The following is a 19,741-nucleotide window of genomic DNA, read 5'->3' on the forward strand; positions in this document are numbered from 1 at the left end:
ACTAAATTAAGGGAAGTATTTTTGTCATTTAAGACTTCTAATTACAAGATGTGTGCTACAGTAATTACGTCAATGAGCAATTGTTTCCATGAAGAACAATATTTGATGGAGATGATATCTGGTGCTCTCCCCCTTCTTAATTAAAACCTCACTCTGGCAGGAAACCCAACAAAGGAGCAGCCAACTTATCTCCTTCAGCGGCTACTGGGTGGAGAACCCCTGGCACTAACTTGATACTACTGCTCCTAATGCCCTTGAATTTAGCTATCAGCACGGCTGGAAAACTCCTGAGAGTCAAGGGGAAGCTGCAGGCTCTGTTTCCTCAGAGCCAGGAGAGAAGGGCGATTAGCATGGGAATCAGCACAGGCTATTTCCCTCTGCTGAGGCCAAGGTTTATCAGCACCAGTGGAAACCCAAGACAACGCTGCTCTGCCATGCAGACAAGCACACTTTGGCCAGTGCTCTGGAGATGTCCTTGACTCATTCTCACTTGAAGAAATGGTTCAATGAGTATCAGAGTGCAGAGTTTGCAAACTGTTTGTGCCAGTAGTCACCTCTAGGAAGAAGCTGGAGCATTCTCTGACTGTAGAAAGAACTCTCTCCATAGGTATGCAGTGGCTTGCTTGGTCAACTTACATTCTTAATTTTTTGACCTCAACCCCTCTAAGTTTTATAGAATTACATCATCGTTCTTCTGGAGTTTCACAATAATAATAAAATGCAATAAAGAACCACTTTCTTTCCTGCAGTTTCTAATCTTGCTTAGAAGAACAGAAAACTAATTTCAAGAAATCTCATCTCATGCTGCACCTCTAACTCACCTAATATCAATACTCTCCAGTTTTCCAGGGCTGTGCATTTCTGTGTTAGGAATGGAGAGAACACAAAGTAAACCAAACCAGAGACACCGCTGACATTTCAGAAAGTGAGTCAAGCAAGAGATTAAGATTTCAATTTGTAACACTTCCATGTTTTTGTTATGAAATGATAAATAAATCTAGCAAGGCAGGGAATGTAAATATTTTTGCAGTTGTTTACACTAAGGAAGAGGAAAGGAATTTAACATGCAATTAACCACTTAGGTGATTCTAGATATGTACCATATGGTCCTTGAATTGCTTAAAGAAAAATATTTCATTTTTATTTATAAACTACTCATGAATTTGAGCTGCTTATAGCAAAATCATTTAGAACTATTTACTCTATACTCTCTTCTCCCAAAAAAGGGACTGAAGGAAGGGGATATGGGTGATAATAAAGAACACTGACATCAACAATCTGTATGTATGATTTGCATTGCTTCACAATCTTTAAGAGACAAAGAGATATGAAAATGGATTCTTTGTTGTGTCCTTTAACTGATCTTATTTGAACAAGTTAAGAGACAGTGTTACTTGTAAACATTGTAACCAGTCTTTGAAGTAAAATATAAGAAATTTGCAAACATACGATCTTCAAATTCTTCATGTCATACCATGCAATTCTACACAGATATATACATACACATGTAATACCCCCTCTTCAATTACCATTAGTAATGTCTATTATTGCCTAAGCTTTAAATTCCTAAGTCTGAGATAAACAAAATCAGGTTCCTTTGGGTACAGACTTGCACTGAAGCCCAAATTTTCTATACTACTCTTCCAGTTAAACCTGATTTTAAGTATTGACTTATTATTTTACAATAAACATCATGAACGCTGCTTAAGATAAGCCTTACAAAAACCAAGAAATACCTAAGCAACATGGTAACTGCAAAATATATTTGCAAGTACAAGTTAATCAAGTATCTGAACCAACACTGGAAGATGAAATCACTACCTGTTTACAGTACTGTTTATTTACTATCTTTGGCTAGAGTCATTCGAGAAATGGATTTAAGGCATCGTAAGCCTTAATCCTCAATCTGCCACAATTGCGGTGTGAATTTAAAGAATTTACAATCAGCACACCCCACCCACAGCTAATAGTTCCTCTGTCTGGTTCTTTTCTGTTTTGACTTTTCATAGAAAGGACAGTCTCCCACTGCATTTGAAGAGAACTTCCTTTCAGACTCTCTAGGCTGTGTTTATGGCAATGATGTATTCAGTTGTATTTATCACTGCAAATATAGCTCCAGTAGTGCAACTCAGGGGGGAAAAAGAGCATGTGAGCCATGAAAACAGAACTATATCAAACTAGATGAAGCTCTATGTGTTTCCATATATATGTACAATATATATTCAAAATGTTAACAGGAGACGTATGCAACTACTTCTTACACCGTTCCTTAAAATGGCCTACCACATGATAAATATGGTAAATACTATCACTAAAGTATGTTTGAGTTTCACAGGGCTAACACTTGGAAAAAATTTCCTTAAAAGTGCTTCATATCTTATGATATCTGTAAACACTCTACTGCTGTAGATAGTTGCCCAGTGAATAGTGTCATATAACCACTGGAAAACAAATCTTCACAGTATCTGCTATCAGCATTTTCTTTATCATAAAATGAACTCAACTCCACAAAGACAGAAACCTAAACAAACCTTGAAAGGTGACTTTAAGAGCTTTTGAAAGTCCCAGCATCTACTTTAATACTGACCTCAGCAGGGCACCAATCTTCTTGAAATGGCTTTTAGCTATTAATTATTTATAGAACTATCACTTCCACAGAGTTCACAGTGCATTCCTTTATTAATCTTTTCCTCAGATCCAGACACTTCAACTTGATTTTACAGTATACTTTTAAGAAGGCTCCTATGAAAACTAATCCAGGGACTTGCACCCTGTATAAACAACTTTAGTTTCCAACATGGCAAGGTAAAAAATTACCTTGAAGGGGTTACACAAACTTCAAGGGGTTGAGTACTAACATATGACTTCATCTCTATTCAAAACTCAAAAAAGTGCAATATGAGTAACATCAGTATCTCTCAAGTAACTGCAGAGGGAGAAAAAGCGGAAAAGCCACCCTCTCTGAAGGTTCTCTGGCTTTACTATGAAACTTAGGTCTCTGCGATCTACAACAGTGGTTTCTTTAAAACTATCTGTAAGAGAGATGCAAGACATACTGGGTGTCTGCTTCCCTCTTCAACAAATGAGGGAAAAAAATAATAATACTTTAAAAGATTAGATACTACCCATAGTCACATTTGCTATAAATGATATAATTTTTCCCATTCTATTTTCTCATTAATAAGAAACAAATAATCACAGCCTCAAATCCAAATAATTTTTTTCATAAAGGTTTTCAATACCATTCATGTGTGCTCATATGAATTTCTCTTTTCTAGCCAAATACTGGATTTCCTTAACTTTCCTTGTAGTTCAATGTTTCCAGTCTGGACTGATTCTTGGTGATGTCCACTTAAAATGTCCCTGTCTGACACTAAGCTTTCACCTGCTTTGTCAGCATGCTTTCTGTGTGTTGGCTCAGCCACAAATCTACAGTTTGGCTCTACAGCTATGATTTGCAAGTGTCAGAAAGCTTACAAAACATAGCTATGCTATCAATTACTTACAACCTGTTTCCAAGACCAATCAATGCCTTAGGAAGGAAGTGAATTTTTTTTCATCTTAGGAAGTTGTTAACAAAACCGGGGTTATTTTGCTCACTTGATTGTCCTCAAGGTACTTACGAGCTGCTTAATAATTGTTTCTACTCCTTGTTGAGTGACAAAATCTGAACAATTAGTCTACAGTTCCCAAGTTCCTCTCCCTTCATAAGAGTAGTTATCATAACACTACTACTTTTCCATGAGTTTGTGAGCGGTAATTCCTCCAAGTCACTGACTGTTTTGACAAGCTTAAATATTCCAACGATCTGACTACACCTAACTTAGTTATTCTGTTTTATTCCATAATCTCAGTACTGTTTCAATCCATCTCAAAAATTGCATGTATTACTTATCTAATCGAATTTCACTTATTGTTCAAAAAACGACAAGGCAGAATAGAATATCATTGCTTTCTCTGAAATTTATTGTTGTTCTTTCTCCCACTTTCCTCTTGCTTCTTGAGTAATTATGGAATTCTATTACCTTCTTTACTTGCTATTTGCAACTCAGCATTTCTAGCCTTTTTTGTTCTGAATTCTTGCATTCTTTTAGTCACTATCTCTAGTCATATAATGGTTTCTATTTTTTATGATCTTAATAAAGTTTTAAAGGGCTTGGTCCTTTACTGCCAAAGCTTTTGTGCATCAGAGGATGGTTTGTATCCTTGGTTCAGTCTCTTGGATAACTACATAATGTCTTTTGAATCATCATACTTAGCTGTGTTCCAGTTCCAGCAAATATCTGGCAGCCTTCCTCTTTCTGATGCATTGTTTTTAATCGTTATTGCTGGGTTTGGCTTCTAAGCTGCTTGAAACTTCCACAGTTTTACTTTTGGCTCATTAGAACTTACCCTGTACTCTGTTTTTTGCACTTTTATATTACTTTTACTTTTCTAATAACCTCCCTTTCTCAGACAGTCAGATGTACAGGCTTTTTCTCCCACCAAGCTCTTTTTAGCATCTTACGGATTAGCACCATAAATTTTATTCCCTCATCTGCCAACCAGAATTGTTTTGTTTTGTTTTTTTTTAAGCTCTTTGCCAATAACACCCATTCTAGCTTTTATCTGTTGTGTTTTTTTTTTTTTTTTTCCTACATTTCCTTTAATCTGGCCTTCAGTTTTGCTTAGATTCTAAGGTTACTTAGATTCTAATAGTTTAGCCTAATAAATCTAAAATAAATTTTGGAAGGTTTTAGACAGAAAAAATATGAAGTGAAATTACAGTTTCAAATGTAATAGGCAGCCACTACTTAGCCTTCCTTACCAATAATTTTAAGATTTATGTTCACCACTTGAGTTAAGTTTTCATAATTCAATACACTTTTACCATCAAAGGTTAAAGGTTATCACTTATTTACTTTAAGCCAGCTTGCTCAGTATGACTATTTACTCTTTTTATATGCATTACTGATACTCACATGAAATTCACATACTGAAACAGAGTTATATATAACTGCACATTAGTAGCTATTCCAAAAACCGAGCAAGAAATCCTAAAACAACAGATGCCACAAGAATGCAGATGGTAGATCCTAAAACAAGATACTTCACCCAAACTGCCAGCCAGCCCTCAGTAGGCTGAGGAATAAGCTTGTTAAAACTACACTCTCTTGCACACAGGTTTTCTTGAACAACACCAAAATAGGAGGCTTTGGCTCATGGCAGCTATGTGGGATGCAAAAAATTTTCTCTCTGTAGAGAAGCCAGTTCTACCTATCGACATCAACTCCTCCTCAGCTGACCAAACACCCATGCTCCTGTCTGCTGCCTGTTAATGAAAAACTTGTGTTTTCAGCACCTATGGCAAGCCACATCTTCCCATAGTGCCTGACAGCTTCCCTGAGCAAGCACTCCAAATGATAGGTTGCATCTCATCCATTGATTTCCTTTGTCATGACAGACACAAGCATGGCAAGTCAAGACAGGGACCTAGGTGGAGCCTTCCAAGGTCAGGATCCCTGTCTGGGCAGAGTCCTCCCAGCTGCAGGAAGAAGACCGACTAACAAGCACATTGGTGATACGCCATTTTCATGCACATATTTGCTCTAGGGTATCTCAGACAATACCTGCCTTGTCTCCTGTTGGCAAACTTGGTTGGCTAACGTTTTTGGTCTCACAGGTGTTTTGGTTTTTCCAAGCACTAGCAACCATAGGCCATGCTGCCAAAGAAACTTGCACTCTGGACAAAACTATATAACCACAATTAAACTTATAACTTGATGCACATTTTATGGCACCAGTAAAGGTGGTCTTTCTGAACAAATATGCATTTTTAATATGCTAAAACAAAAAGGCATATAGCAAAATATTCAGTGTTCCAAAAATATCAAAGGCAACCTACATACCAACATGTTGCCTCCTATCAAATATAATTATAATGATGTGTGTGAGTTAATTCCATCATCACACTTTGTATTCAAGCACCACACAAGAAATTAATCTGTTTCTGGAAGAAAAGCCAACCAGAAGACCACGTAATTTTAAAAAATGCAAAATGGACTATTTGGCAATGATCTAAAAACACAATGTAGACTCACTATGCCTAAGTCTTCAAAACCATTTTTCCTCACAGTCACACTCAAAACAGCATCTTCCACCAAAATTCCAGATTAGAAAATGTTACTGCAATGCACAGACAATTAATAGGTAAGTCCATAATAATTTTCTGAAAATAAGAATCAATAAGTAAAACTACTTACAAAGAAAACACAGGTATGATGATCTGGGCAGCTGCTGTTTATTGTACAACCACTTAATTATTGAGAGCTCTTTCCTGTAACTGCAGGAGGCTGCAAACTCCACTATCATTGCAGAATCTGTTTACCCTGTGTGTCATTTTCTGTTACAATACTGAACCAAGGCCTCAGCAGGAGATAGGAATTATTATGCTTGGCGAAGAACTAGCAATGGCACACCATTAAGTTTTGCTGACTGTCTCAAAGGAAAGTAGTTTTCAAGTCTGAACTTGGGGGACACAAGGGGAACTAAGCAAGAGATTATGGGGAGAAACTTTGATCTTGTCTCAGATTGATCAAAGGGTCACCCGATACATGTTCAAAAGCTGCTCTGGGCATCCTAGGGACAAAGGTAGAGACCAGAGGAGACACACTAAAAGCAGACAGAATCATCAACTGCAAGGCAGGCCATAATAAATGAAAACTGACTTCACAAGAGATAAGAAATAAGCTATGATTTGAAGAACAGTTTGGGGCAAAAGCAGGGTACTGAATTCCCCACAGTGCACGGATTTTGACACAATGTACATTCAGGAAGAAATGGCTGGAAAAAGTATGGCCAATAATATTTTGTTTATCTTGTTTCCTTAGAAGAACCAAAAGGAAGACATGTTTGCTTTTTAAAGGTATCATAAGGACTCAAGAATCGAGCCTGTGCAAAATTGCTCTTCATTTTCCAGACTCAGTAATAGTAATCTCCTCTGGCAACAAAACTGCCAGACATTACAAAAAACAGGCAGATACATTTCCTTGCCCCCTGCCTGGCAGTCATCAGCTTCTGGATTCAGTAACAGAGCAATGAAATCCCAGAGGAATTTCATCCTCCAGGAGCCAGCGGTAAACTCTGCATACTTTCAAACAGATAAGCAATGGCCAGCCAGAAACTGAGATTTGCATTTTTCAGACAAACAAAGCCTAGTGGGGTGCTGCTTCCCTGTGCTTCTATCTGACTTCCTTTCTGCCTTGCATGTGGCACCAGCTCCCGTGCCCATCTGCATCAACACAGCCAATGCAAACACTGCTGTGTGCAATGCCTGCTGCCCCAGTGCCTGCAAAATCTGTTTGAATGGCAAATATACACCTCAACAGGACTTATTTTCCACTGTTGCTCAACAGGACTTTTTTTGCACTATCCCTCCTACTGTTGGCACGTTAACGCATGATGCTTAGGTTTACCTTAAATAGATAAGACCCCATAGGTGCAGCAGCATTTACTTACTAGGTGTAGTTTACATGCTTCATTTGAAAAGCACTGTAACAAAAAGACACATGAAAATTGTCCTATTATCTGAGCTGCGCCTGAGAACTACAGAAATTCATCTGCTGAAGGCACAGGCTGTGGCTCTACTTCAGAAAATAAGTCTACACAATAACCAAGTATTCAGAGGATATTTACTGAGTTTACTTGTCTGTCAAGAGCAGTAAAAGAGAATTAGGGATTATTAGGAAGAGATAATAATGGATGCTTGCAGCCCTAACAAATAATGCTGCTACAGAAAAATCACATTAATGCAGTGAAGATCTTCCCTAAGGAAGAATTACTCTTACTCAGCACTACTAACTGAAGATATAGAAGCCTGACTTAGAAATACATAACTGAATCTAAATGTATAGAGAACAGATAAAATTCAAATAATCAAAACACTTTGTTTTCTCTGCCAGCTCTGTAAGTACCTAGCCAAATAACAGATGAAAATAGAAACTGGTCCTTACTACTATATTTCCATGTCTAGCTCTGAAATCAAATGAAAGAAAGAAATATATTTTCTTTACTTAAAAAACCCAACCTTTACTTTCAAGGCATTTTTATCTGGACTACAAATTCAAATGCAAACATGTCTCAAGTTCAGAAGAAAGAACAGCAAGACAAACTACAGACATTCATTACTTTACAGAGTACTAATGTTATTCTAATGCAATTTTTCATTATGTTTTACTGAAATTTAAACTCTTACAGTTCTTGACAGTAATTCTACATTCAATAAATATAAACATAGACTTTCTGACTATTCATAAATTCACAGTAGTTTTTGCTGAGACTAAGTTCCAGGCCAAAACTTGCTGTCCCACTTCAGAATGATCCTAGTGCCACTACAAGATGGAACACTTTTGTAACACTACAAGACGTAACGCTACAAGGTGTGAGCAGCAGCAGTAGAGTTTTGACAAGGAAATGGAACTCCCAACACAGTTCTCAGAGAAGGAAATACACATTTTGCTAAGGAGAAAAGTACATTTTATGAGAAGCAGAAAAATAATTTGGGTATTCTGAGCACAGTGTCAAACAGTGACTGCGGGGGCCAAGCTCCAGGTGGGAATTCAGCTTCACACAGACCAGGAAATCCCGTGACTGCTGTCTACGCAAACTGTACCTTTGGCTGTCACGTGAAGTACAGAAGAGACATGTCATGATGAAGATCAAAATTACATAGCTCAGTAGAACTCTAAGCTTTTACACTTTCAGATAACACATGAAATGATAAATTACATGACAGTGCTCACGGGAATACAGTGAAAAAAACACTCTTCCATTTCCTGCTTCACACTTTCTTTGTATGCTGACCGCATACAAACACCAATGTGCAGCACAGTGTTTTGCTGCCTTTTATAAGCAACCTTTGAAAAGTTAGAATAAGTCCTCTTTCCAATATATTGTTTCCAGTGCCTTCTTTACTAAGAAAACAAAAGCAAGGTAATGAAGTTCATCATTATGAGGCTATACCTATACAAAACCAAGTACATTCATTAAATTTTGATTTTAGGCTGAGAATTTCCAGCACAGTACTTTCTGGATAAAGTGAGTGAAAGAAAGAAACCTCTTTCAATACAACAATACAGCAAGAAGTATGTAAGTGTGGAGGGCAAGAGTCAGGAACAGGGAAAGGGTATTAATTTGCTATCAAAGAAAAGGTGCAGTTTATACAGTTATTCTGTTGCTACTCACTGTATTGTGTACATATGGCAATCCATAAACTTTCTCCTGTGTTTCCTTTAAAATTTCTGTGGTTGACTTTTTCAGAGGGTGTTTGCCATGGTAGATTTGGTCCAAGACAGCATAAAATACCTGAAGAGAGAAAATGCATTTGTCTTTGGCAAATGTTATTGGCATATGAAAACCAATAAAGACACAAAGAAAAGAACATGAGAGATGGACTAGGGAGAAGCAATAGTTTAAATATATATGGTTTGGAAATCTTCTATCATTAGTATAAGATACCAGTGCTATACAAGGAGAGAAAGAGGTTTTTGGAGAACACCAACCACCACCATCATGGCCTTTCATAAATCCATGTTTAGGTCACTTAGCACACTGGGAGTACTAAATTGTCTGCATTTTTTAAATAAAGTAAGATCTGCCCCTAAGGCCCTCCAACAATTCCACATTACACGAAAAGTATTTTTAAACAGATTTAATAAAAAAACCCTATTTTTCTGTTATTTATTTTAAAGTTATTTAACGTGGACAATGCAAAATAAGCTATTTCAAGAAGTGTACATACAGCCATGAGAACATTTCACCCCCGCAGGGGCAAGTTATGGCTTAGGCAGTGAACATAAGAATTATGTTACGAATATTACAGAATCAGTGAGGTTGGAAAAGAACTCCAAGATTATCAAGTCTAAGCTTTTACCTAAAAGCACCATGCCCACTACACAGAGCTGCTGATGCTACTGAGTTTCTGCTAGAGCCCTGCAACTGCATAGTACTAAGGCAGATTCTTCCTTTATTTTAGCTCTCACCAACAGAGCAATAAATTGCTAAAGTGTAAGCTTAGCTCAAAGCACGCTGCACCAGGGGGGTACTTTGACAGAAGTAAAAGCTGCTCCATAAGCAATTCTTATGCACGTGAACGACAGCAGAACGCAGGCTCATGACCAGATTACTGAGGTGTTCAGAGAGTGGGAAAGCTGAACCACTAAAAAGACTTTCCAAGCAAAGACAGCAAAGCCAGGTCCCTGGCACTGTAACAGAAAACATGAAACAGGCATGGACAGAAGAAATTATTGCAGCCTTTTTTTTTAGCATGAAGATTTCCTATTTTGTGGAAGTGCAAGGCAGACAGAGGACACCCACTGATGTGCAACACAAGATATTTTTGAGAAGTTTGATGGATCCAGATGTTTAAGGGAAGAGGCCAGGTCATCCTGTGGTAGGCAAATTTAATATGAAAGTTGACAACAAGAAGCCTCAAAAAGATTTTGTGCAAGGAATAAAGCAAATAATCTGGCTAGAGATTCAAGTCCAGTCACACTCCCAGAGTGCAATACATCCCCAATGACACAGTTCCAGGAACTATAACCACAAAATTTTATGGAGAAAAAGTTGTTTGGATGTTTTAAGTTATCAAAATAAAACAAACCCCTGAACCTCTGGAAAGATTCTTTATTATGAAATTTTAGTACAAATCATTCTGAACTCTTCAATAATTTAACAGAATTCAGCATCTTTTTATTTGTTCTGGACACAACATGTAGTTTCACCAAAATTGTGACTCTTTCCGAAGGAGTACATTTCTTCTGTTTGAATAAGAAGAATATGTTCTGTAACGTACAGAATTCTGATAAACCCTTTGACAATCTCTCTTGACAAATAAAAAATGTGCACATTGATTTTTTTCCAAGAAAAAGAGTTATAAGCAGGGGGGTGAATAAACCGTGACCTACAGGAGCTACTCCTAGATTTCCTGCTTGTTTCCTACATGCCTAATGAGGATAAGAAAGGTCAGTAAGACTCAACTTGCACAATCGCCCATTAATGACATTGCAAGTTTTGTGACCCAGGTAGCAACACTGAACAAGACATGTAAGCACTCCACATTGTCCATCTACAAATACAGAGTAGGCAGCAAGCACCTGTTCAGACTAAAAATATAAAGAGAAACCTACACTACACTGCAAAAACTACAATACTTTTTTCCTCTTATTTATCTAAGAAGAGAAAGAGGCTTTACAATGGCTTTGCATTCCTAGTCACTAGAATCCCACCCATTTATTCTTTTTACACAGTTTAACAAAAGGTAAAGGCTTATGGTAGCAAGGGTGACTGAGAGTATGACCCACAGTAAGTACCATGAATAGACCTGAAAATTACCAGATGCAAGAGTCCTCACTTTCTCCTATCACCTTAGACCTTTTTAACTCTGCAGCAGTCATTTCACACCAGCGTCCCCTCTCCTCTCTACAAAACCCAAATCAAACACGAGGAACTTTGACTTTAGTGTCAAGCTTCAGCACAGCCTTGATCCTCTTTTTTCTATCTCCCATCTTTGTTTGGACCAGTCTGCAGCTGCTCTTCTGTATTCCTTCCCAAGATGGGGGAACTGCATCTGCATTGCAGGGGACCATCTCTAAAGTGAAATCTGGAGTCAAGTAGTTTGTGGTCAAGGAGCAAAAGCTCAACTCACAGCTAGGAAGTGGGGAAATGTCAGCTGAAGGCCAGTGAAATGTTCTGCCTAAAGAACAATGTGGTGACAGGGAAATGAGTCACTGAAGTCAGCTATAAGCTCTCCCTTGATCCTGGCACACGTACAGTGTGGGAAGAAAGCTATGAGCCAGGCCACCTGGACAGCACGGTTAAGAAAACCAACCCTGAAAATAAACTTGGATGAACTTTACAGCCATATGCATTTCCATCTACAAACCACAGTTGTGTCTGTTTATACAAGCCTTTGAAATGGGAAAGGGAAACACATCCCAGGACCACATGATTTTAGGTGATACTGCTGAGGAGCAAGCTAATACTTAATATCAAGCAGTAGGTAGAACACGATTTCTAATTTCAGTAAAACACATCTCTCAAAAGACTTAAAAATATAAAAACGCCATTAAATAGTTATTTATCTTCATACTATCTCTCTATTTTGCACTTACATTGGTAATTATTAGCTTCACTTGATTCCAGTTCTTTCTAGCTCTTTGTCTGCTTACTAGCACTAAAATGCACACACTTAGCCATTTTCCACTGAAGTCATTACTAAAGACTCTGGGATTCAATCTGCCTGGCAAAAGCCTTAGGAGAAGATGTATGGACTCGCCTATCTTTCCTTCTGAGTAAACTGGTTACACAACCTAAAAGAAAATTCAGAGGTATTATAGTTACAAAAAAGCAGCAATATTTCTTACTTTCATGTGCCAATAGACTTATTTTCTGAACAGACCACAAAAGAACCTCCAGTGTTTTCCACACTGCTGGAATATTTGTCACCATTTTTTCTTCTTTTAAAGGTCAAATATAGCTAACATTGCATCTAACCATCAATACAGAATACAGTCTTTGCAAAGTCTGAAGATCAGTATTAGAATCATAATTCACAGTATTTTCAGGCATATAGCTAGCAGCACATATAGACTTTGGAATCTGCAAATTAAAATATATTTTGCTTCAATTAATTATTATACTTTTTAATCTGTATGAGTAACAGTATGCACTTCTAAAATGGAATGTATTAGATTTTCAACTTCTCTGGGACATTTTTTTCTGAACTGTTCAACAGAACAGCTCTGCCAATCTGTCTCGGTGAAATGCGTGCACACTTCTGCACGTTTTACACCTGGCACCTCCAAAAACATAATGCTGAAAGTAGGAAATTATTAATGTTATTCAGTATGGCATTGTGGTCGTTTGGCACAGGTTGAAACTGGCTGAATTTAATTTACACAAGAAAACTTTGATGGCAAGCAGCCCGCTAAATCACTGCATCACTGCCATCACCAGTCAATCATCAGGCACCCACGGGAACTTGAGCCCACCATAAGTGGGTGTTCTTGAGCCATGGGGTGTGGAGTGACTCCAGTACAGACTCTAAAGAGGCCCCAGGAGCAGCTCAGGGCCAACAGTAGCAGGGGCATTACACAGCCTGGGCACAAACAGATGCAATGTCTTCTCCTTTTGGAGTACTCTCTCCTGCACCACAGAACAGGGAGGCTTGTGAATGTCACTTGTGAATATATTTGTGACTTATACTGCTCAATATCCAAGCCCATTTATCCTCCACAATGCTAACTTGGTCTCAAACCTTGACAAGATCATACCAAACACATATAAAAAGTTGAAAGGAAACCTGTCAGATTGATACACAGCTGTTATGGACAGAGACATCGGAAAAGCAAGGGTGCATGTGAAAGGACTTGATCAACACTTTGGTGGTTACTCATCTGTACATGAGCTGTGCCCTCCTGAGTAAAGGTCCATGATTAAGCATTCACAGTATAAATTTTATTTCAATCCAGAATTTTTTTTCCCAATAAAAACCTCCTGTATTAATTATTTATATTCCTGCCCACATTCTTTCTAGATTATGAGACATCTCTATGAGAATCTTCCAAAGCCAGCAGTGTGCATTTCAAAATCAGACCTGCAAAGAGGATGCAATTATATTTTCACGTCACAGAGGTATAGCCACAGATAGTACCTGCCCAGCCAACACGAGCTGCTGACAGCCAGCACAGCACTGAAAGCACAATTCAAAAGTCCATTAAGTTTAACCAATGAAAAATACGTGTATACACAGAAGGCAATGTTCAGGCTGGCTTTGACTACTGTAAATGACATGTACACAACTTACAGGTCCACACTCTAGACTTCTGATTAAAGTCTTCAGTGTAACTGCACAGAGAAAAATGCAAATATTTAAGTTTCTCTTCGAGATCAACTTCAGTTAACCAGCCCAACTCATGTTTGTAGACAGGGTTGTGATCACTTGGCAACTGAAATACCAAAGATCTGTAGATCTGTTTCTCTCCACATCTCAGTAAATAACCTTCACTAAGGTACTAGCAGAGTTATCTCACCTAAACACTAGGTCAACTGTAGAAGGAAAAACTATATGTTTTGGGCTTAAGGCAAAACAAAGAAGAAAATCACAAAAATCACACAGCAGAAACTTGTAGGACACTAAAGGCAGCCAAATGCTCACTGAAAAAAAAAAAAAAAAAACCCCAAAAAAACCAAACACCCAAAACAAACAAACAAACAAAAGTGGCTGGATGCCAATTCTACTGTACACATCTAAGAACTGCTGTTGCAGGACTGAAAAAGGCCAAATAACATTTTAGATAGAAGCCAAATTTCCTTCCTTTGAACAGCTTCACTGATTGTTTATGGAAATGACTAATCAATCACACCTATCCACAGAAAATAAAGGCTCATGAATTTAGTTACTTCTCCTAACACCATGAGAGAGAAGTATTACATCCTTACAGCTCAGCCAGCAATTTTGATGTGACAAGTGGCTACTTTCCTTTGGAGCTGTAGAAGAGGAGCTCAAATCACATCCTAGTAAATAAACATGTTGGCTTAGTTTTACTATGGTGGCCTGTATCTCTCAGTTCTACTATATTTTAATGATCCAAGGTACACAGTAATTCCTCTACTTCAAATTCTCCTTAAATGATTCCATTAATTCAAGAATTCAATCTTAAACTACATTTGGGAATCCTGATAATCCAACTACTTTCAAAAGCTGTGGTTTTCATTATATTTTCCTATAGATATATGCATTTAGGTTTAAGCAGACAGAATATGTTCAGAAAAACCATCATAACACTTAATATAAAAATTAATTTTAATTAATTTGCATATACTTAGATAACACATCTGCATTAAAATAAAAAAATTGATCAAATTAGAGGAACTAAAATACGTTTTCTAAGTGCTGAATAGAGAGTAGTAACTAGAAAGCGAAACACATACCTGGAGTTGCATATCAGCTGCAGCACACACCTTTTTGGACTCACATAGTCTTGACACCATGTTTTTTGGTAGCGGCTTGAAAAAATAAAAAAATAAAATCACATTTAGACTTACTCTTTATTTGTAAATTGCATTTAAAATTACTAGATTACTAGAAGAGGCTGAAGATACAAAAAAACCCCTGGTGGCAATAAAGCACATTTGAAGTGCTTTCAATTGAGGAAGGAAATATTTGCTGAGCAAAGCATTAAATGGCCAATTAAGATATCAGCATTAATCCATACAGCAACATAGAAATCACTAAGTAAAATCTGTTTGTTTTTCCATAAACTGATTCCATATTCCCTTATACGACTGTTACAGATGGTATTACTATTTTTAGATGTAAAGAAAAGAAAAGAAGGGTAGCTAAAGTCGTCCCACATCATATAACTCATAATACTGAGCTTAATAATACTGAGTTTTCATAACTTCAAATGAGAGAGCATCAGACCGTCTACCCTAACCCACATAAAAATATTTAGTTGTACTCAATAGTAAATACCTACCCTTTGAAATTTTTAACAGAGTTACATTTATTCCACATCTATGGCAATAAAATTATCCATGCCACCACATACTGAAAAGTCAGAAACACTTTTCAAGTCGTTAAACAAACTTTCTGACTTTCCATCCAGATGTCTGCAAATACATCCAAAGACTTTTAATGCCAGATTTTTAAGAACATCTGTCTATGAATTCTTGACCTTACACTTCTTCCACCACTTGCTGAAGCTTTTCTCTAGATGTTTTTCCTAACAAACATTTTTTTTTCCTAGCAGCTTCCTTAACCAAACAAATGAAAAATGGTTAAAATAACCGCATTCTAGCTAAAATATTAAGAAAGATACTACAAGTTGTACAATGTTATAGAGATGCTGGGTATTAAACTTGACTCTAAAATCATACCTATGCTTTCATAGTGTGTTGAAGCATTCAAGAAAGTCTACAAATACGACAGAGCCATATGTTTAGATTCTCAGCAAACAGTATGAACTCAAGACAACGTTCACAGAATAAAAGCCCAGCTCTAGAGAAGTTACACCTAAATGAAGAAAATTTTATCAACTGACTCTAGAATAAAGCAGGTAAGAAAAGTCTTCTGGTTGCACTCTTGCTTAGGCTTGCAACCTATTCTCCAAGTCCAAAGTTAGCTAGGTCAAGCATAGCATAAAACCAGAGAATTTAATAAGGCAGAAAGCAAAGTAGAAAAAAAGTTACAACTGGTTAAAATATTTTGCTTGGACAATTATTATCCCTGTTCTATGAATGTCTCTGTCTCACCCATCAATGTCTTTTCATTTTGGAACTAAAGTACATCTGGGTTTGCAGTAACACTTTCAACAAGGAAACCTACAGAATTTTGAACAGATTTTGTTAAGCACAAAACGCATCAGCAAGTTATGGCAGATTTTTGGAGGCTTTTTTTCCCTAATAAACTAGTACACCATAGAAATAAACGAAACTGATTTCTTCTAGGGGCATCTGTATGTTGGATACAGCAAAATATGAGGAAACTGGATGGAAATTCTTAAACTGTAGTTTTTCAGTGTTAAAGACCTGAACAACTAAAAGCTTACCAACAGTAAATATGTATGTTTTACAAATATATTAATTAAGAGTGTTAAAGTCAAGATTTCTCCTACCAGTAAGGTCAAACAAACTCTTTTAACATAATGGTATTTCAATTTTATATTTTCTTCTATATTAAATGATGGCAAGAGAAGTTCTAGAGACTGAATAAAATACTGGTAATTTCAGCAAGAGTCTGCAAGAAAATTCTGTTAACTTTTTTTGTAGCTATATGAATGTCAAACAAACAATGTCAATCTACTGTGCATTGAAGTTCTACTTCAATGATTGAGCAGATTAAAATCAACAAGAAAGTACAAGTCCTTCTTATGACTACACCTGTTGACAAAAACCTAAAGGAGGAAAAAACATTTCTTAAATCTCTCAGTGTGATAGCTTCTCAGTGTGATAGCTACTAAGCTGGCTCAAAGATTATGTTCTGATCATAATTCACAAGCCAAGCAGAACGTGGCACCAGAAAAACACTGCCAAAATTAGATTAAAATTAAAGATTTCAAATTGATAAAGAAATCACTTATTTTTCTGAAAACACCCTTGGGATCTTGATACTTAAGATTTCAGGGAAGCAAAATTTTACTCCAGAGGGTTTTTCAAAGATCACAACTCTACTCCAAGGTATGTTTCTGTGAGTGTCATGCACACAGATATGCTGAGGTCTTGAACTGGAGCATGTACTGTTTCAGGGAATAGAAACTATTCCTCCTTGCTCCATTACAATCTCGCAAAGCCCCTTAATAAGCAGCTGAATGAATTAAAAGAAGGCATCAGCGTTCTTACTTCACTTCTCCTGAAAGATGAACTCTCTGATAAAACCAGAATGAGACTGTCATCTTCCTTCTAAAAGAAAGATTTCACAGAGCTTTGGCTAAAACTATGCTATTGAATAACCATTCATTTTTAAAATTTAAACAATGCATGCTTTACTTTGAGGTTCACTATTCTATCCTTCTCCAGTAACTTTAAGATCTTGGAATGAATCTTTCAGCATGTTTTTCATGGTGGCTAGAAGAATTCCCTGTGTCCCAAAGCATGCTTAACTCCTTACCGTGGTGTAGTAACTGCAATACATCACAATTCTTTACTATCTGTGGGCTTATTCTTGTAATCATGCTAATACAATACTGTCTTTGTAATTCCATCTCTGTGAAAAATGAACTCAGTTCAAATTTGAACAGCTGAAACACTGGTCTTTGTTCAAGAGAGCCTCCAAAGACACACAAGTTTAAAATGATTTAGCTCAGACCTACCACATATCTCTGCACTTTACAAATGAAATTAAACAAACAATCACAGTGACACAGAATGGCACCCATGCACCAGATTGTCTGCTTAAGCACTGTAATGCCCTCCTTTTAGTATGACTTGACTTCATGAGCTTACCTGACTGATCCAACTTTAGTAACTAATTATTACAGTCCTCTCTATTTATTCATTTTATCTCAAGGATTTTTTTGTTTGAGTCATCTTTCAGATGACTCAAAGGAAAACTAGGCTTGCTATCTTCTTGAAACAAATAGACTTGTACTGGCCAGCTTTTTCAACTAAGTTCAAAAGACTAGCTCCTTTTGACAGAAGAGCTGGCAAGGTTTGTCACTCCTCAACATTCAACAGTACAACCTTTCAAAAGGGACAGAAGGCAGAGAGAAGTTTTCTATAAACTTCAAGATATTTTGGACCAGAACCTCATGATCTACAACTAAATGAACCCTCATCTTTGAAGGTCTGCCCATCAATTTCTTTTTCTGCAATGCTACTGAAATACAATTTTCAAAATTCACATGTTTTAATAATCAAAACACCTCTTTCCCCTCCTCTTCCCACAAGCATAAGCACTGATTGTAAGTGGAGATCCTCAAAGATGAGTCCTTCTACAACTGACTTTTATAGCAATGGCTAATATGAGATTACATTGCTAAGTTTTTCTGATGCAATTATGTTCACTAGGAATATCAAAACCGACATCACCTGAAGCCTACATTCAAAAACTAGAGTGTAGATTCAGCAACACCAAAAGAAAGTTGCTTGGTCAAATTATGCATTGCTGCCGACACAAACTGGGTCAGTAGCAAGTCCTCCCTCTGCCAACATCCAGCAGAGCTCTGTTGGTGTTGCAGTTGCAGAAAAGATTCCTCTAGCACAGAAAGGCTCAGTCTCATAAGAAGAAAATTATCGGAAGTTCTCAGACAGAACAACATATTGATTAAACAGTTACACAATTTTCACATTTTAACTTTTTCATCCACCTTCTTTACTTTCCCTTGAAAGGGAGTAAGTGGACTCTTTTATTTTTCAAATAAATCAAAAACTAGATTAAAAAAATCATATTTCCTATGAAAGTAAGCCCCAAAAAGATCTTTGTGAAGAGTAAAATGTGAGAGAGATGGGATTTTCAAGTCAAAGTACTTCATAACATATACACAACAGAAAAGATTACTTCAATCTATTTGTGTTTAAATGACAAACATAGAAATCTGATATCACAATCTTGAAATCAGCGTAGATGAACCAACATAAGTACAAGCAGACTTATATATGTTGTATAATGGCTTAAAAATGTATTCTAAGATTCTAAAAAAATCAATTAAAAGGAAGCCATCTAAAGCTCTCAAGAGCCACAGAGCAGTTTCAGGGTCTTCTCATCTTCCAGCATAATCCATTCTTGCCCCCTTCAAGACTGGATTTCTACATCAAACCTCTCTCTCAATTGCTCTCTTAAAGGGCAAGATTTCACCACCAATAAACAGAAGTAGTTTATGGAAATGCCAAATGGGACACAATGTCTGGTTCTTAGCTTTTGCATTGAAACTAAACACGCTTTAGATTTGTCAAGTCATTTTGAAAATACAAAGCCGTAAATAATGTTCCACAAATCTCTTTCAGATGTTTTAGTGAAGCTCATTCTCTGAACTCATATGCAATCAGATTAACTCCATGCTGTTTAAACACTACATGAACTTCATAGAGAACATTAGAAAGCCCATTCCTGTATGCGGATTCAAATAGATAAATGATCAACACTCCTGAACTGAGTTTAACTCCCAGGTTCCAAACAGACCTTTCTCTGTGCAATCAATTCTGCAGAAACCACTGCTCTATTGGAAAGAAAAAAAAATTACAGAGCAAATTTCTCAGACAGTAT

At 37.0% G+C, this 19,741-nt stretch overlaps 1 protein-coding gene across 1 annotated transcript in view; it reads right to left on the minus strand.

The window, feature by feature from the left end:
- MIPEP (mitochondrial intermediate peptidase) overlaps window positions 1-19,741 on the minus strand; it is a 66,263-nt gene that overhangs the window by 12,412 nt on the left and 34,110 nt on the right. The window contains exons 15-16 of the mRNA XM_040056760.1: window positions 14,971-15,045; window positions 9,223-9,342 (exon numbers count right to left, since the gene is read on the minus strand). Coding sequence (XP_039912694.1) covers window positions 9,223-9,342; window positions 14,971-15,045 — 195 coding nt within the window. The remainder of the gene's footprint in view (window positions 1-9,222; window positions 9,343-14,970; window positions 15,046-19,741) is intronic.

Source organism: Hirundo rustica, chromosome 2 (assembly GCF_015227805.2).
Source record: "Hirundo rustica isolate bHirRus1 chromosome 2, bHirRus1.pri.v3, whole genome shotgun sequence".
NCBI classification, from domain to species: domain Eukaryota; kingdom Metazoa; phylum Chordata; class Aves; order Passeriformes; family Hirundinidae; genus Hirundo; species Hirundo rustica.